Raw genomic sequence first — 20,973 nt, 5'->3', positions numbered from 1 at the left:
TGTATTGCCCAATACATGTATTTATGGGTTCATTGGATGGATTTATACATTAAATTTAGTTACAATCTTGGTACTGGTGTCTTAAGATATATATTATTGGGTAAAGATGCCAGAATTTAGATCTTCCACAAATCATAAAGCATGAATTAAACAATTTTTCTATTTTGAAAGACAAAGTCTAATGTTTTCTTTATTAAACATCAACAAATCTATGCAATAAGTATAGACAGATTATGATTCACTTACAGGCCACTCCTGGCCATAGGTAAAAATGTGACTCCTGGCTATGTCTACTCTGTCCCAGGTCAAGGCCAAACTCAGCTGGTCAGGGGCACTGGCATTGGTTCCTACAATAGAGGTCAAAGTTCATTGATGATTCCCTTATTAGTACAAGTCATCATCAAAATTCCCATCAACCCCAAAAATTTCATGTCAATTAAAAATACAAATACATAGAATACTATAATGGCCCTGACCTTTAAGGAGAGCAGTCAATATGGCCAGATCAATGTCCTGGGCTCCCTCCCCCATCCTGAACACAGTGATCTACAACATAAATGTACAGTATAGATAAAATAAAATAAAATGTAATAAGAACATGACTAAACAAAGTTTTATATCATGACAAGAAAGTCTCTGTAAAATCAAGATCATTACATAGAGGCTCATTGCAACAAGTAGTATTGACCTTTGATAAAGTACTCATTGAATATACCATGTAAATACAATGAGAATATTAAGACTTTCTGCACATGACTAAACAAAGTTATATATCATAGAGAGAAAGAAAGTCACTACATGAAGGTTCATTGCAAAAACTTTTGACCTTTGATAAAGAGTCATAGCTTCTTGAGAATAGTGTCTGTGGCTACATGGTTCATACTTATAATGAATAACATGGGTTTAAATGGTCTTTTCAGAGACCCATTTCTGTAGAGTCTGAGAGCTTTGTGTATAAAGAAACAGGTGTTGCCTACATATGTGTTTTCATTGATTTGAATTTGTCGTAGCTAGCGTTCAATCTCAACCTGCTTCCTACACTACTGTATGAGCCTCCAATAGGCTAACTAATGTGATGTAACTTAGCAAAAGCAATTCTCCACTGTAACACAAGTTTGAAAGTAAAAGGTATTGGGGCAAACGTTTGATAAAATACTTTGAGAACAGTCACTTCACTCCATCATACTATGGTTTCCATGGATATGTTATCAGATCAGCTAGACTGTTAAACTGGATATAAGTTTAATGAAATTGATCACTGATGCAGGTGATTCTGTGTATCTTGACCATTTCAATAGTATTTGCATGCAAGTGTGTGTATTTTGGAGCGGCTGTAGTTTAAGTGATTTTCATTTGGAACATCTATTTATCCATACTGATCCATTCAGTACAACATTACTGGAAAAATCAATTCATGTACCGGTACATCATTTCTATTAACAGTTTTATCAAATACTGGTTTATGCATGGGAAATGGACCATTTATCTTTGAAAAAGATATAAAGCTGACAAAATGACAGCAGAGAGATGTGTGGTCCATTCCAACAATGTCCTTGTAAATGTAATTTACACATATTTTGTGCAAACATGTCAACTTTCATATGCAACACATAAAATTTTAATCCTTTCCTTGTTTTTTTTCAGACCGTTGATTAATGAATACACTTTTAATGAGATTATTCATGATCTTGATGTTCTAAAACAACGAATCAAAGTAATAACTTATTCAAGATTAGATTTTTATAAGATTCATTTACTAATGATAACAGTCTAGTTTTTAAAAAAAAATATTTTGTCTACTTTTAAATGCAAATATCTCAAGTCTTTTATAAAAAAAGTAATTTTAAAACTTTACATGGCTATTTGACAGTTTGATGGAAATGGTCTGTAAGCTGAAAGGATATTATCATATATATAGTGACACTGATTATTCTGACAGTTTCGAAGAGTTTTTCGGAATACACAGGATGTCAGATTAGACAGGATCTATGGTAATGTATACTCCTGTACAGCAAGGAAACTGTTTCAGAATCAATGATATTATAGATCTCAAAGAGTGCTTTTACTCTATCAATATAGGGAAAATTATAGATTTATAACCATGTAAAATAAATGATAGTTTTTTTAAAAATAACATCCAAAAAATAAATAATTTGATTAATAAAATCTCAGTTTTAATAGTGTCAAACGATATGCCTTAAATTTTAATTACTATTTCTCAAATCACAATTGGGATGGAAAGTGAAACAATGTGAACAGGTTTCCTTTAATGCAGTTTTCTTTGTAATGTAGGTATCATGCCGCTGCCTAACTGGGCTTAACTAATTAACATACAGAGCATATTGTTTTGACAAGGAAACCTAGTCAAGCTGATGGACCTGTAATTGGACAAAGTTTTAAAAGGACATATAAGGTAATAAATTGGGCCAAGTTCCTCTATTAAAATCTTGGGCTTCATCAATCATCCAATTAGCTAAACCAGCTGTACCAAAATTAATTCTGGATCCTACAGTGGTATCATTTGTACTATCATGTGCAGCCATTTCTCAAGTGAAATCTAATTTACATATTAAGTTGGATAAATTATTTCAGCATGGTGCACTCTGAAAATAAAATCAAAGGGAACAAAAATAGAGATGAAAAGATAATTTTGATTGATATGCATTGAACTGTTTCCTTAGCTGCACAAATGTATTTCAGTCACATTATGCAATCACTATTGCTTGGTTTGCGGGGAACTTTGCAAAGATTATTCAGAGTAGATTATCAAATTAGCCTTGCTCTTACAAAGCTTTTTTTTTTTAACAAATAAACTAAAATATAATTCTTAACTTCTAATCAAACACTGAGTTAGATTTATTGACGAAAAATTTTATTCAAATGTCAAAATTCAATTTTACTTTGCTTATGATATAAGACAAATAACGAGAAACATAATCATCAGATTCAATATAGAATTTAAGACATGGTTAGCGCGCAATCTGTATATCAGTTCTAAATTTTATTCATTTCCTGCTGCCTGTGTTCTACAATTTCCATATCCTTGACTTTTCCTATTTCTAACAAGAAACTCAATCAGCCGACATACTTCTGTCAATGAATTAAGAGTATCAGACAAGATTTAAGGTCACACAGAGACGAACATCCATCAAATTATCTTCACTATTTCTATTTCTACTCTTTGACTTTTTATGTCCATCAACCAGTGCGAAAAAATATTTCAATCTGACATGTAGACAGCGACAACTCCCCATAGTAATTCCCCTGTTCATTGTATTAAGGTATAGCATGTCTATAGTTCAGCCTCTTCAGTACTGTAGATTCGTTTCAATCTGACATGACGACAGCGACAACTCCCCATAGTAATCCCCTGTTCATTGTATTAAGGTATAGCATGTCTATAGTTCAGTCTCTTCAGTACTGTAGATTCCTTTCAATCTGACATGAAGACAGCGACAACTCCCCAAAGTAATTCCCCTGTTCATTGTATTAAGGTATAGCATGTCTATAGTTCAGCCTCTTCAGTACTGTACATTCCTTGTTTTACACGAGCACTTCATATCGCAATTCAACCGCTTTGCATCAAGTCACAGGAATATTAACTAGCCAAATTTTTATCATAATTTCATTTAGCTTACATCAATCTATCCAATAAATAAAAGCGAGATTTTTAAATCAGCAAGAGGTGCTTCTCGCTATTTTATGCAGATATTAATTCCTTTTTATTATTTAAGACACAGCTTTTGCTCTCTATGATAACCTTACCAATTCTCTTTTCTTCACACATAGCATGAGCTCCAGAAACAATTTCTCTGCCTGCTCTGGTGAGTACTGGAAAGTTTTCTGAATTGTCAAAATTAGCTGGTCTCTCAAGCTTTCCACCATTGTCCTGCAGAAAAACAGATTTTATTAAACAATATGTCCTGCAGAAAAAAATATTTTATGAAATAATATTATATTCTGCAGAAAAAGAACATTTTACGAAATAATATTAAGCAGCTGAAACTAAGGTGTCCCTTATCAAATTATATATAATTATAACATGAGCACCAACAAAGCTGAGCACGCCCTTGTACCAGAAAATGATATTTGAATCAATGTATGTATACAAACTTAGCTCATCTTTCACCAGAGTATATTGTGAAAACTGATCTTTCTTAGCACATTCAAATATAGTGTTAATTTAAGGTGTGTTGTATTTTTGAATTCTCCCCAAATTTGAGTTGTACATATGAATGTATATCCAATTATATTGGATATCAAGAAATAATTGACTGCATATAGTTTGGCTTATTTAAATAAATCCAATGCTTTATGAGTATGCAAAGTTTAAAGAACTCGGTCTTTTTCCATCATGTCTATAGCTTTTGTACACTAATATACAAAAACACCCTAACATATACAGAGTTCAGCAATGCTTAACCCCCTCCACAGTAAGTAACACAAAGGGATAAATATACGGAGTAATTCAAGTATACTCTTTCATCCAAGTCACTTAAATTTAAAAAAAATTTACTGCAATTTTGAAAAATCAAATAAATATTAAAAAAAGAAAAGCAAAAAAGAGTGGGGTTCCCCTAATTAAAAAGTATAAAATGTTTAAAAACAAATTTATGCCTATATAATTCTGTAGCTGTTGACACACTGGAGGAGTCCCCTGTCCCAGCTTTGGAGTTTCATTTGTTAGCTGTCAGAGGACTTAACATAAATCTCACTGTACTGTCACATAAAATGGACCATTAAAAGTCTTGAGCAATTATCTACAAGAAAACTTGCAGTATTCCACACCAGAGTGCAAAAGTAAACAGCAATTTTTTTATTATATATATATAAAAACTGTGAAACTGCCAAAACAAGAGAACAAGTTTTCCATGATGTTTTCTAATTAGGGAGAGTTAATTGTTGCAATTCATGCAGAGTTATCAATTGTACAATTAGGCAGTAATTATTCATTTCAACTCAGTTATTCTCAGATTTAGAGATGTATTACAGAACACATTTTAATAAAAAAAAAAAACTAAGAATTTTTTTCATTAAAATTACCGGTAATTCTTGTTCAAATCTATTCTTACAATTTGACTGACGTTTAATAAGCTTTTCAATCTAAACCACATCAGTCATGTATAACAATAGAATTTGAATATAACTATAATGTACAGAAACATGACAAATTGTCAATCAAATTACAAGGATGTTTAAGTCCTATTCTCCTAAAAGCAGGACAACATTTAGAAACTAGAATTTAGACAACGACATCAAAACGATTTGTTGGACACTTCCTTTGACGATTTGCGAATCTTCCCTTGTGGTATCGTCATTAATGAGTCATCCACTAGTAAATTTGCTAATCAGGCGACAAAAATTTGATACAAGCAGTTCAAGAACTCATTTGTGGAAAGACTTGTCTAATTTGATCATCAACACTGTGTGATCAGGTGCTCTCTGAATGTCAATTTCAAAAAATCCAATTTAGAGAATACAATACGCATAAAAATAGTTATAGCTTTCTTTGGACTTTCCCCTTCGTAATTATACATGTATTTACGTTGTTTTTAGTCGTTTCCAAAAAATCTTGCTGCTTATCCAGAATGTATATTTATTTATAAGGCAAAGCAAAAAATAAATTTTTCATATTCATATTTTGGTATTTATAATCTTTTTCTCTCTAACTTCTTTAAAAATATCATTAAATTCTATTTTATAAAGTGAAGAACTTAACAATAATTAATAGAAAATAGTGAAATAGTTAAACATTGTGATTTTGTCAATCACCTTTTCAAATAGAGTTTTAATCATAGACTCAAGAAGATTTGTCAAAGGCTTTACCACCCCCACCCCCATTCCCACAACTAACACCAGTATCTGAATGAATTGTAAGAATTGTAAATTGTAAATCGTGAATTACAAGAACCTACCCATCTTCTTGGGCATATTTGTGGGTAAATGCCAGCAGGTCTGCGGCTCTACCACTACCATCACACACCACAACCGGAACCGGCGGTTTGTCTGTGACATACTCCAGCACCGAACGGATGGTGTTGGCACCACCCTCTAGCACCACACAAATCACTGGCACACCACGACCCTGGACGCCACTGGCTGTAACAAAAAAGTTCACAATGCAGACATTTAATTAGACTAAGTGCTTTTTTTTTACAATAAATATTAGATTTGTTCATGATTCAAAATTGTTGGTGTCATAAAACTGATAGGTTTATCTGAAGAAAATTATGAAGTCTCAATATTTATTCTTTTATCTTAAAAATACTGAATATTTATAATTTAAAAAAAAAAAAAAATGGTATTGATAAGATCTGTTAATGAAATTCAATATGAAAAAATCCTTAATGTAAATTCATTGGTAAGACGTCATGAGTTAGACTGTAACCATAATTATCTGGTACAACCCATACAAAAAAAAGTTACACTTAGTCATAACTTTTCTGTAACTAAAGTGTAACTTTTATGTACCTAAGATTTAGGCACATAAAAGTTATAACTTTTTTGTACCTAGATTGGACTTAAACTTTTTGCCCTATAACTAAAATGTACCTACATGGAACTTAGAAATTTCTTAGTATAACTAAAATGTACCTACATTGAACTTAGAAACTTTTCAGTATAACTAAAATGTACCTACATTGAACTTAGAAACTTTTCAGTATAACTGAAATGTACCTACATTGAACTTAGAAAATGTTCAGTATAACTGAAATGTACCTACATTGAACTTAGAAACTTTTCAGTATAACTAAAATGTACCTACATTGAACTTAGTCAATTTGTGAATGTGTTTGGACTTTGTCATTTTTACACTAAAAATTTAAGAGTATCTTATCCAAGAGGTTCAAGTCTAAAGTAGACTTTTATCACAATAAATCTAAAAACTAATATAAAATATCGTTATATCTTTGTTTTTTATAAAAATCACGATAAGTGGGGGGATGGGGGGGGGGGGGGGGGGTAGATGTAGGTTGATCACACACTGGGTAGTAAAATCACTAAGAGTTGTTTGAAAACAATGACATAACCATTATAACGGGAATCCAGTCCATCAATTGCAACACAAACACCTGTCCAAAATTTTATTGTTTTTATAAGGCAGAAACAGGAAATCACTTTCCGCCTGAACGCACACACATCCCAGGTTAACAGTAAAGGGTGTCTAAAGAGGTCATGCTTAGTCCGTGCTGTGATGACACTGATGTTTGTTTAAGATAAAAAGTTGATGTGTGTGTTTTGACCAGCAGACATTTTTTATTTTGTTATCGGTCTCTTGAACATCATTAGACATATTACGATTTCGTTTAAACACTGTTAAATACTAAGGGGTAGCATCAACTTTATATTATCACTGAAAATTTTTCCAACTTTTCATGGCCTACCCCATTAAGAAAGGAATAGAGTAGATTTCTAGAAATTGATTCAGAATTTTCCCACGACATCGAATGCATGCGAAGAAAGGAGGGGGGAAGGGGGCTGGGGAGGGGTGGTAGCATTGTTTGTTATTATGAGATGGGTTCATCATATTTATTCACATATTTCATTAATAGACATGCTGTTAACAAAGAACAGTACTGCTATTTCCATCTGTATGTTTTCCCAGTACTAGCCTTTCTCTCATCGTAATTTATAACAGCACATAGCTATAAGGCCTGTGTTATAAACTTTGGGAAACATGTTTTATTTAAATAAGGTGTTATAATTTTTGGTTTTACATATTCATCAATTGTAAAAATGCATTGGTATTTAAATTGATTTAGTTTTTAAAATTCCCTCAAATTATTCAAAATGGCGGCTCTTGAGACCGGAAATGCCCAGTTTTGATGATCGGTTAATAAACTAACAGGTTGTAAGGAAAGAAAATATTACTAAAATTTGTTTCAATTAAATGCAGAATTCTTAAGATAATATCAAGTAAATAATATTGTTTTTAACCAAAATAAATTTTAAAGATTTATCCCGGTATTAATCGTGGCTGTATCGTGATTGGCCAAAATTTCAAACTTTGACTTTCGTGAATTCTGATTGGACAATTGCCATTCCGCCATCAAATTTTGAAATGGGCAAAGAAGACAGGAGTTGTTGTGAAGATTTTCCTGATTTTTTCAAGAAATATGCAGAATCACAGCGTGTTGTATGTAGTAATGAAACTGCAAGCAGTGGTTTCATAAAGATAGACATGCTTAAGACCTGGATGATATGGCTTTAGTTGTGGATGACCATTTCTATTCAGGGTAAGTCTGATGTACAAACAAGTCATTTTAAATAATTCATTTGTGTTTACTTATCTCAATTTCTTTATTATTGCTTTGCACTTAGAAATGAATTACATTTGGAAAATTTCTAGAATTCTAATAAGAAGTGCATGATTTTATCATCTATATCAAAGTCTATGCAGCCATGTATATCTAGTGATGTACATTCTATATGTAATCAAATTATGGCTGACTCTTTTAAAAAGAGTATCATTGTATTGCAGAAAAAATCCCAACCAAGTCCAGCTAGCAGACTGTACACCAGATTGAAGATACATCATTAATACAAGATGAAAAAAGTAAGTGTGTGTGTTTATCAAGTAAAGATATACAGATTTTAAATTTTTAACCATATATAATGTGTATCTTTTAGTAAATGAATTATTGTAAATCTGAGAATATAATGGCAACTGCATGCTGTATGTGTATCAATGTTGACTCTTTTTTTTAGAGGGGGGGGGGGGGTACTAGGTCAACAGAGAATTGAAAAGTTTTACTGATATTTAATAATAATTTATGCTACATATATTGAAAATTGTCAAACAGTATCATGTTTTAAATATTATTGCCTTCTTTTAGATTAATGGAGGACGAGGATAATACTATGAAAGAGATCATATGCAAGAGCAACCGTTCCCATAGAAATACATGCAGCCATGTAAACAGAAACCATTTTTCACCTGCCAGGTGCTGGTCACATATATATTCAACTTGGTATGCTATATAATTTTCTGTTTTAAGTATAAGGTAGTTGTCAAGGATTTTAACAGTTACAATGAAAGTACATGTAGTAAGAAATTGCCATAATGAAACATTCTTTTTTATATTTTTTAGGAAGTTCAACAGATTCAAGAAACAGATCCAGTTGTTTGCTGATAAATTACTGCAGGTCATTGGTATCATCTAGAACCAGGACTGTTTTAAAAATCATACTAGTATGTTTGGAACAAAATCATGCTAGTATATGTTAGGAATTTAACCTAAAACATGCTTTAATTATGAAGGTTTTGGTCAAATTTTGGTTTACAAAATAATGTTTTTCAAACTTTCTATTCAAATTTAGCAAGAACATTAGACACACATGTAATCCCAAATGGTTTTATGTTAGATTATTGCTTTATTTAAAAAACTTGCATATAGGGTCTGTAATGATTTGAGATAATTATGTAAACAATAAAATGCTTTTTTGGTGACATATGCGGAATATGAATGTAGCGACATTGCAGAAAAAATACATTACCCGCATTAGCGAGTTATGTAAATTTTTTCTGCAATCATTGCTCCCTTCATTACCTGCATGAATCGTCAAAGAAAGTTATATTGTTTATATTTACATCTTTCTTTTAACAAATTAATAAATTGTTTGTAAAGAGTAAGTTAAATTTACTATATTATTTTTAATGTGCATCAGTTCGTTAGCTAAAAGAAACAGCCAAGTTGTCTTCAATGGGAATGTGAGTCTGCATTGATATCCTGATTATTTCAATGATTTTTCTAAGGTCATTATAGGTTTCGACCAATCATTAAACAAGGCGTTAACTATAAGTTTCCATAAGAAATGGAGGAAAGCATACTCATTAGATGTAAATATAATTCAGTAAACATATTGATTAACATAAACATTGACTTGTGTTCTTCTGCTCACATGAACAGATATGATTTTAAATTCCTATTCAAGAGCAAAAACAATTTGATGAAAAGTTCATGTCAACATTAGGGACTTTTTTTTCATCAGTATAACACCTGTACATGTACCTGGGGTTTTTTTTTTATCTGAAGTTTATGATACAGATAGATATTTTTTGCCTACATCTGTAATTTTTCTGTGTAACTTTTCTGTACCTAAATGATAACTTTTTTGTACCTACATCTATAACTTTTCTGTACCTAAACAATAACTTTTCTGTAACTTTATGTATAACTTTTCTGTACCTACATCTATAACTTTTCTGTACCTAAATGATAACTTTTCTGTAACTATATGTATAACTTTTCTGTACCTACATCTATAACTTTTCTGTACCTAAATGATAACTTTTCTGTAACTATATGTATAACTTTTCTGTACCTACATCTATAACTTTTCTGTACCTAAATGATAACTTTTCTGTAACTATATGTATAACTTTTCTGTACCTACATCTATAACTTTTCTGTACCTAAATGATAACTTTTCTGTAACTATATGTATAACTTTTCTGTACCTACATCTATAACTTTTCTGTACCTAAATGATAACTTTTCTATACCTATATGTATAACTTTTTTGTACCTAAATGATAACTTTTCTGTAACTTTAATTTGTAACTTTTTTGTACCTAAATGATAACTTTATTATAACTTTTTGATAACTTTTTTATACCTATTTATTTTTATGAAAAAAATAAATTGTCAATAGTTACACTCTAGTTATGACTTTTTTGTACTTAAGCAAAAAGTTACAATATAGGTATAACTTTTTGATGCTAATTTGGAACCATAATTGATCAGATGGTTCCAAATTGTGCTAACTTAGTTATGACTTTTTTGTAACTTTTTTAAGGGCTCATAGGTATAACTTTTTAGTGCTTTTTTTTTGTATGGGAATAATTAACGATATGCAATAAGTCTGGTGACGCATCATGAACACATTTTGCAGTTATGCATTCATCAAATAAAGGTACTGTATTGTAGATCTATCAAGAAAACTATACAGCATGCCCATTTTTTCTTTCTTAAAGCTTGAACCTAAAATTCATAGTGTCCCCATAAAGGTTTTTTTTACTTCTTCTTTTAATATCTGGTAACAGTTTTGTTAATTTTCGAGGGAAAACACTTCAAAACTCATGAATTTACTTATAAACTCTCTGCTAGAAAGGCTGCTTGCTGTCACTTTCAGCAGATAAAATGTACAAGGATTCAACTTGGTAACCAAATCGATCTTCTCTATTAATGAAAATATCAGATATCAAATGCTATAGTGGTGAAATGCATGAATGTTTTTGTGAAATCTCAGACAACCAACATGCTAATGGTCTTCATGTCCAACCTCCATTCTGACACTTGAAAAAGACATTTGAGGGATTTGCTTACAACACAGAATTCTGATTAAATGCAAAATGGTCCATTCCGTACTGCTATTCATCAGGTTTTAAGAGAGGAGTGAAGATGCTTTAGCCAAGAAATCCTAGGCCTGATTACCCTTGGCCTGTGTGACAGACAGTGTAGATGTAAGCTAATCGTTATCCCCATCAACCCTCGCCTTGCTATCCCACATCTAATGGCTAGGGCTGACAGCTCAATATGACAGCCAATAGTGATGCCCTGCCACATTTTGATGAACTGTCACCTGATGGTTTGATGTGCAGCTTTGATATCAATATTACGTAAATAATATCTTTTTTTAAAAGAGATTTATGGGGGCTTTTACTGAGTCATGTGATGAGGCGCATTGAGGAGAGTATATTCAAGCTGATAGCTTTTAACTTCCAAGTCGAATGAATCAGAAGGGGTCAGTCATGAGCAACACTAAAACATAAATTCTATCGGAGACATATGGGTTTGTCACTTCAATATGAAGATCTAAGAATCATACAAAAAAATTACCACAGGGCATTCTATACACGGATGCTCAAGAAGTGTCAGGCGTATAAGATAGAAAAATCTATATCCTGAAAAACCATACAACTCAACAGAAAAACCAACTGTCGCTGAGGACCTGCTGTAGTCAGCAGTGTAACCATCAGAGAGAAATAAATCCAGAAATTAGTCTAGCTAGGCCATATAACGAAAACACCATCATAGATCAAATGAGTACAACTACAATTGGTCTGAGACACTTGGCCTGAGCATTTGGTGGCTAGATGACAAGCTCTTCAAACTTTAATTCCCAATGGCCTCTCTACTAATTTAAAGACAAATAACTCTTAATTAGCAAATTGTATCACTGCAATTTAAGAAATATGAAGAATAACATTTGTTTCTGACATTTAAGAAAGATAAATAATGGAAGAAATGTATTTAGTATAAGGCAGGTGACAATCCATTTATATTTTCTGGCAAAAATCACATTTGTTATTACCATATTACATAGCGGAAATTGTGTAACTTATGTTACAATATGATACATAGTTTTTGTAAAGCAGTGGTACACCATACATAAAAATAACTGATGTAATGTCCTACAATGCATTTTAAATTACTAATCATTTAGCATTTTGCTTTTTTTGCCAACATTTCTACAAAAAAACCTCACATTCTGAATCTGCTTTATAACTAATAAGTGCATGTCTTTTGTTTGTACAGAGTCCCCTAAGCAGTGAATCTGAGATCAGTGACCCCTTGGCTGAAGGCACAAATGTCAGTGGACATATAACCCTCAACATCCCAAACAGACAGTTCATGACAAATCGTCTCAGATTTCAGCAGAAAGTACGAAAGCCAAAAAAAAAAAAAACATGAATAAAAAATTGACACTAAAAATAGACTTGATTTTATGAACTTGAATAAATGGTGATTTTTTTTTCAAAGAGACAGGAGAATAAAGACAACACTAGCTTGTAATTTTGATATCAAAAGATGTCCATTTGAAATCTAAGCATAAAAATAACCCTAGGTGTGTAATCATTTCCAGGGACATTATACATTCTACTGGCTGAATTCTGTCTGCATTTCCAAAGTAAGATCATTAGTGCTAGATGAAAGTCCTTCATTCTGTTAATGATGTGGAGACTTCCTCAATGCTGTCATTTTTAGAAACCCTAGTTGTTAGCTTCTCAAAGTTTAAAATCCAAACTGTTGACAAATAATAAATTACTACATCTGCAGGTGTTTAATTTTGTTTCTGGGATATAAATGATGATAAATTATCTTGTGTGTAAATGGTAGAAAAATTCTGATGCTGATTTCACTTCTTTTCTGACATGATTTAAACGTTTTAGGCAAAACTTGAGTTAAAATATTTAAAACCGCGTAAATATTTTTTAAAACTGAAAGTACAAAAAATCTAGCAGGTACAGTGAAGTCTCCCATTCCGGGTCTTTTGTAAATATAGTTCCTGAAAATTTATTTTGAAACAAGAAATGACTGTTTAATAGCTCACAAATGGTACTTTCAATTACATACATGGTATGAAATAAAAATGAAGTAAAAACTTTGCAAAATATCAACAAATCAGTCTGACTGGACCCAGAATTCGTGACTTCACTTCACTGTAAAGGTTTTCTCCATGATGTTAATATGTTTAACCATTTCAAATCCAGACTGTATTTTGAACCTTAAGACATTGGACCACGTCTATTTTATGCTATTTAATTTTCCTCAAATGTTAAATGATCGACAAAGACATCCACTTGCATGTCCTAAGCACTCCAGCCCTCAATCAGTGTACTTTTATAATGCATTGAATTTTATGCACTTTGAAGAAGTTTTGTGAATCATTGGAATGTTGTATATGTAAACAAGCAGCCTATTTTTCATTGCAAAATCTTGCTATAAAAGAGACATAAAAGAATCACCCCCGTCATCCCATTAATACAAATTTAGTTCCATAAAACCTGACAAAGTAAAGTTGTGGGAAGGAAAAGTACTCAGGAGACAGAAATAATTCTTTGAGTGATTTATCTTTGTATTTTTTTCATTAAGGCGAGATAAAAGTTTTTAATCGGGAGGTCTAAATGTCAATGTGAAATGGCATGTAACTGTATATCAACTCTGAAAACTCCTCAAATACAGGGGAAAAGTAAAATGTTATGTTTGGTACAGAAGAAGAAATAAGCAACTAAATGTTGCTATTTTTGGAAAGCTTCTATTATTGTTCAACACACACCTACTTCAAACTTTAATTTTCCCATAACCATGCAGGCAATTCCCTATCCTGCAAAGAATCAAGATTGGGACGGGGATCTTGTTGGAACTTACAAGATAATTTTGCACTTACTTATGGATATTTTTTGCTGTGCAATGAACCTTTCCAGCCTCTTTCTGAAGATAATTTCTCCTCCATATTTTCCCACAGTTCCATTGTCAACTAACAGGAAGTAGGAGTGATTGCTGTTCAAAACTGCATAGTTACTTTTAGGTGAAGAAACACAGTGATACGGAACAACAACCTACAATACAAGAATTCAAAAAGCCATGCAATGCCATTTGAACTACTGTAAATTCCTTATTTTACACGAGTACTTAATTCCGCGATTCAACCATTTTCCATCAAATTGCAAGAATAAAAAATCATGAATGCCAAATGTTTATAATAGTTTCTTGTAATAAACATATATCCGAAAAATAATAGTCAGATTTTAAGATTCGCGAGATGTGCTTCTCGCTATTTTACACGAATATTAATTCCTTGCGCTTAATTAGGAATCTACAGTATATATAACATAACTGAATTTGATACTTTTAGACCTATGGGGCATACTTAGCTAAAATAAAAATCATATAGCACAAAACAGCAGCTTTTGCAGAAAATGTGGGTTATTATAGAATATTTAATAAAGGGTGAAAGAGTTTTTCAGTTTTTGGCACTCGATCTTTCAGCAGAGAAATAAAACATCATTTACATCTTTTCCAATCAGCTCCTCTTTGTTTTCGACAATTCCCCATGGAGCGATGCCGATGGCTACAACCTTGTTCTTCAGTTTAGTAGCTCTGTCACTTATGGCATCCCCAACGTGCCTCGTCACACCTGGAAATATCAGGAACCATATGAAGAACACAGAAATTGGATTTAAAGTATAAAATCAAGACACAAATTCACCCTATTTATTTCTTTCCGCCACTTTCAAAAACAAAGTAAATTTTGGTACATTAAAAATTCATTTTATTGCCACTTCAATACTAATTCAAAATGACTACAGATTTGAATTAGAGGTGCAAGCCTTTTCTCCCTAACGCACATAGCGACTGGGTCTTTTCCATTATCAAATAAAAATTTGAATTTTAAAAGTTTCCAAGCAGGGAACTCTCTCCTGCACCAAGTGCAACATAGACAGCTTTCATCATTGACAATATTGGATAAGTTATTTAATGAATACACCATTCTTCAATGCATGAATACAATAGTTAATTGATATAGACACCTTTCTTCAATGACTACATTGGATGAGTTGATATAGACAATACTTCAGTGACTACAGTGGCTGAGTTGATATAGACACCTTTCTCCAATGACTACATTGCCTGAGTTGATGTAGACAATACCTCAGTGACTGCATTGGCTGAGTTGATATAGACACATTTCTTCAATGACTACTTTGGCTGAGTTGATATAGACAATACTTAAGTGACTACATTGGCTGAGTTGATATAGATAATACCTCAGTGACTACACTGGCCGAGTTGATTTAGACACCATTCTTCAATGACTATTGGCTGAGTTAATAGACAATACCTCAGTGACTTCATTGGCTGAGTTGATATAGACAATACCTCATTGACTACATTGGCCAAGTTGATATAGACACCATTCTTCAATGACTACATTGGCTGAGTAGATGTATATAACTACCTTTCTTCAATGAATACAATGGCGGAGTCTTAGACTTACCGGTACTGGTCCCTCCAGTGATGATCCAGGCTCCAGTGGTTTTGGCGGCCTTCAGAAGACCTTTGCGGAACACTCGTTTGAGCTTGGGCTGGAGGTCAAAGTTGAGGATTCCCCCTTGGACGGTGATGAGGAGTTTGGGAAGCTCTAGCCCCCAGTGTCTGGTCAACAGTTGAAGGACATTCTCAGCCTTTGTGTCAAAGCTGCTCAGTCTCACATACTGAAACACAAACCATGATGGGGTCGTGATTACAGTCTGGCTTATACCTTAAACTTTTTATTGCTCATTACAACAATTACATTTATTATGTTATCTATAATTGATTATAATATCAGATTCTATGAAGTTAAATAATTTCATTAGCATAGAAAATAATGATGGTCAATGTAAAAACAAAATCTATATTGCTTGATAAACCATGTAATCACATTAAATATCATTAATGATTGAAAGGTTCTAAAATCATATAGCGAAAGCCTGGGATAAGATTCTGTGGACCAGACTGTTCAAGACAAACGATAATGTAATGCAATGACACCTACAATATTGTATTGTAACCATGGTATTTTTATTCTTTAACTTCTCAGAATATCTGACAATACCAACCGTTAAACTGAATAGAAGATCAATATGAGTTTATTGCTTCAAGTTAACATTTTTTAAAAATGTATTAAGTATATGTCCATGTATTTGTGCGTGTTTGTATATTATACCAGTATATTTACGACATTAAGGCTTTAATTTTCATAATTATTGTTGGGTCGTAAAGTTTAATCAGCCTTAATCTTATTAAATATTCAGGGACATTTTGACTCACTCCATTGTGGTCGATATTTACGTAGTAATGAACTGCGCGTAGGTCACACCAAGTTATTACCCCTGCCATAGCTGGGAACCACCATTACATTATACATGTATTTGGATATATATGTTAACACTGTCAGGTACAGATTGAAATAATAAAGCATGGTGTGTCAGCTCACGGCTCTGGCAGTATGTGTCAACTCTGCCCTGTATCCCTACATGTATAATTACATGCTGTGATGAATGACAAAATGGGACCATGAACCCTTCATGGAGAAGGCCATTATTAATTAGTCCTCAACCACAATTTGACAATATGATGGGTTTTGTTTACTACTAATGGGGTACATAGGTGTCAATATGTATCCTGATTTAAAACTTTAAACAGTAATGAGCTTTTTAAATCTGTTACAGTGCGGTACTTATAACGATGTATGTTTGCAGATGCATGAAGCTAAGCTCTTCAGATTTTAAGTTTGCTGGTACCAGTAGGTTAAATTTGAAACTTGACAAATTTGAATTACATTACTTTTAATTAATTGTTGCAAAGTTGTTGTTTTTCACTATATAGAAGCATCAACCAATTTTTCCTAGGTGAATTACAATATCTATTAGTGCTAATAACGACCACTCCATTAGCTGTACCTGAGCTTTACTGGGGTGGGGTGCCCCCTGGAATTCCAAAGTACCATAGGCGTCGGTGGGCAGTGTCTCTGTGTGTGTATAGGGGTGCCACCTCTCAATGGGGGTGGAGCTCTCTGTTGACCCTGGTTTGACCTCTGCTGTATGCCAACTGGCCGGTCTGCCACAGCAGCACCTGTATGATATATTATATTAATAACATATCTACACATCTTAATCTCCAAAGCATTCCATGCTGATCCACTAAAGTGACACACGGAAATTACTGGTGTATGCCTCAGTAATATGTCCAGAAATTTATGAATAAAATTTAAATCTATTAACCTAGAGCATAAGCACTGCACTTAAATCATCCATTCACAATGTGCAAAATGTATATGACTAAACGCTTCTATGTAACGTCTCAATCACCCTATAACTATCTCTGATTATTGTGTAATTGTTTCACAACTCTTTCATTAAAAACTTGCCTTCCTGCATCTCTAGCACTTTTGATAAATTTTATGCAGTCTCTTTTGTAGAATGTCTTTTCAATCCAGGATTTCTGATTCTACAACAGAAAAAATAAAAATAAAATTTACATGATTCATAATATGCATTTTTGAGCTCTTTCATTCTGATATCCTTTTTAAGCAGTTTTTCTACTGATTCCAACTTACAATATGACAGTAAGCTTGAACGTTATACACGTATTTTCATCAAAGATTTATAAGACTAATAACTAATGAAAAAAATAGTGCTTTAAGAATTGTTCACAGCGACACCTTTTGTTTCCTATAGAAAAAAAATAATAAAGAATAATAGGCGTGCCTCCCTGCATCAGGTAATTAAAATAAATTAATAAAAAAAGAAAACATTAAAGTCTATCTATACATGGAAATAATTAATTCAGGTGACGCAGCATCACTGGAAGGATGGACATACTTGTCTGATTTAAGTTGGATTGTGATATACTTCTGACGTCAGATTATGGCAGAGAGTGCAAATAAACGAGAAAAGTGGTTATGAAAAATAAATCTTTTGTCAACTGTCCTGTAAAATAACAAGACAATCTGACATAATGAAACTTTTTTAAAAATGTAGATTTATGTGGCCAAAATTTCATCTTAACTTATACAGTTCTTTAGGGTTAATTATATCTTAATTTTTTATTTTGAAAGGAAATACGTCACAATTTAAGTTGAAAGTGCTCCTGGTTTAATTTTCTAAGTAAATGTGCATTAATTATGTTTCAATATGAATCAGCGTAAAAAGAAAAGGAAAAAAAAACAAACATTGACTTAAATAAAAAAAATTTTAAAAATTCCTTGCAGGTATCAATGGAAACCCTTTGTCACCATCTATGATCTTAAACACACCAAAATTTGAATGGGAGGGGGGATTGAAGTTAGAAACACTGAATTGTAGATGACATCTTTACTTGATTCAATTAATTTTTAATACTCTATATTTAAATTTAACATCTATATTTGAGCACTTTTAACTATTTCTACCAGGAAGGTATTGGGCAACCTTTAGCGGTTGAAATATAGAGGTTTTTTTTCACTGTTTAGCATTGTTAATGTTAATTAAAATCTACAGCAGAAATGTCAGCGCCCCAAAAAAACTACCATATTACCAGTAATAAACCTAGCCTTTTTAATCATGTCTAGCCTGCTGTGACATAATACAATTAACAAAACATTAATTGCTACATATTACACCACAGTTCTGACTAAACGACACAATGAAAAACACATCTACAAGATGAATCGTCCAGTGAACATGCGATACCTGAATGCTAGACCTCTAAAAGGTGTTGACCACTGACATATCAATAACTGTAAAAGACAACACTGGCCTTCATCTTCAAGGTAACTGTCCATCAACCCGTTAACCATGAAGCCAAGGGCTACAGATCAACTATCAAACTAAGACATCATCTTATAAACCTTGTCACCTCTCAAAGTCTCTCAGAGACAAAAAAATATCCATACATTGCTCCTCAATAGAGGGTTGACCCTGATAGTGTCGGGTCAGAAAACCATGGCCAACATTGTTAATTACTACTGTTTTACTTTTGGCAAGTTATTAAAAACAAATCTGTAGAAAACTCAATATTTCTTTTAATCTTAATCAAAAATTAAAATTAAGTTCTTCATTCCAACCTTTTCCTTTGCGAAGAAAATCGAGTGCCTGAAATTTGAAATTCCATCCCAGATAGTGGCTAGACTATTGGTACTTAGAGTTCTCCCAAGCTCTCGCTTCTTGCTGCTGCGCTTCTGATATTCTTTTGTTGAAAATGGATCTATCACTTTTTTTCCCTTTCCCAGTGGCATTATCACATTTAGAAAAAGATATCACACTCTGTTTTGAAAATGTTTTAAAGCATCACAATGTTATCCACACATCAGAATCCACCATTGCTTGCCAAGATGAAGCTTTTAGTGTTCCCTCTATTTTGTACTCTTTAGAAGTTTATCTGAATTGTTATCTACATTTACTCTGCTCTAATTAAACGTCTTACACCAATATACTTTAGTAAATGTCCCTTCAAGAAATTAAAAATGGAAATGAACTTTACCCACGCGAGAACTTAATGAGACTGTCATGTTGAGAAATAACTGCATAGTCTTGACAGTAACTCAGGAGTCAACAGCTGTTAAATTCGCACAAACACGTGATGCGGCAATTGCCAATCAGTAGTCAAAAATTAAAATATATGCACCTTATTTAAAAATTTCATCAAAACGGATTTCCTCACCGATCAAATATTATGCCAGGTAATTGTATTCCAACTCAAAGACCTCAGACTACCGTACACCTGATGATATAGGAATTAAGTAGCTAACTCAGTTTGTGGACAACAGTAGATTCAGTGTTAATTTTCTGGTTCAAGTATTGGTTATCAAATAATTTCCATATTATTTCACCTTTAATAATTCAAAATTAACCATCTTATACCTATGAAGTGGTTAAATACAATGCACGTTGGTGTGCTTCCTTAATGGCAGCCTAAAATAAATTTTCATTGTATCAAATCCATGGAAATCCTTGCAATTACATTATCACTTTTTTGGCATACACAAAACGAAGGAATATCTACTATTTTAACCCACTTTACAGAAAATCAAATTCACGATCCTATATCAAACATAACTATTTTCAATTTTTACCCCTTTTTTCAATTAAGAATTACATAATCTTCCCAAATGCAATATAATCAGCCATTGGAAAATCCTAGCTGATTTGTCAAAAACAGATATATACAGTTGAACTTTGGTATCTCAAACACTGATATCTCAAATACAATACATATGTCGAAGAGAAACAAGTGTAAATGATCCAACCACTTATTTTTTAAGTATTTTACCCTCGATATCTCAAATGCTTGGATATTTCGAAGTTTTAAACAGTTCCATCTAGTTAGAGATAATGAAGTTTGACTGTAACAATAGCAATGTTGATAGCAAACAGGTGTAAACTTTGGAGTACTTCTACTAACATGAAGTTACTTCGTCAGTAACTGAGAGTGGATATTTTAATTCCTCCTGTATGACTACTTGAAATTCCCAAGAGCTACAATTGTCTACTTGTTACTTGCTATGTTTATTGCTCACCACATAAAAAACATATAAAACAGATAAAACTGCTGAGCAAGCATTTCTGTAAATTGACCAGCATTACACGGAAATAAATACTGTCAAAACCAGCAAATTTGTACTAAAAATATCAGCATTCTGACCCAAAAACTATAAATAGTT

General features: G+C 32.6%; 1 protein-coding gene and 1 long non-coding RNA gene across 14 annotated transcripts in view; one reads left to right on the top strand and one right to left on the bottom strand.

Annotated features, from left to right (window-relative positions):
* The window catches only part of LOC105333748 (transient receptor potential cation channel subfamily M member 3), a 74,869-nt gene that overhangs the window by 17,581 nt on the left and 36,315 nt on the right, over window positions 1-20,973 (bottom strand). For 11 of the 13 annotated variants that reach the window (XM_011436896.4, XM_011436899.4, XM_066088572.1 and 8 more), the window contains 9 exons: window positions 17,701-17,780; window positions 17,234-17,405; window positions 15,787-16,003; window positions 14,801-14,925; window positions 14,176-14,347; window positions 5,916-6,099; window positions 3,766-3,889; window positions 477-546; window positions 247-347 (listed from right to left, as the gene is read on the bottom strand). In XM_011436896.4, coding sequence (XP_011435198.3) covers window positions 247-347; window positions 477-546; window positions 3,766-3,889; window positions 5,916-6,099; window positions 14,176-14,347; window positions 14,801-14,925; window positions 15,787-16,003; window positions 17,234-17,405; window positions 17,701-17,780 — 1,245 coding nt within the window. Of the gene's footprint in view, window positions 1-246; window positions 348-476; window positions 547-3,765; window positions 3,890-5,915; window positions 6,100-14,175; window positions 14,348-14,800; window positions 14,926-15,786; window positions 16,004-17,233; window positions 17,406-17,700; window positions 17,781-19,377; window positions 19,801-20,973 lie in introns of those variants that run through there. The other 2 variants (XM_011436892.4, XM_011436902.4) reach the window with 2 other exon arrangements.
* Window positions 7,937-9,678, top strand: LOC136276484 (uncharacterized). Its single transcript, XR_010714946.1, has 3 exons — window positions 7,937-8,557; window positions 8,838-8,972; window positions 9,093-9,678. It is a non-coding gene; the product is annotated as an uncharacterized lncRNA (long non-coding RNA).

This window comes from Magallana gigas, chromosome 6, assembly GCF_963853765.1.
Source record: "Magallana gigas chromosome 6, xbMagGiga1.1, whole genome shotgun sequence".
NCBI classification, from domain to species: Eukaryota; Metazoa; Mollusca; class Bivalvia; order Ostreida; family Ostreidae; genus Magallana; species Magallana gigas.
Note: the sequence above shows the minus strand (reverse complement) of the source record. Positions and strands in the feature narration are given on the sequence as shown.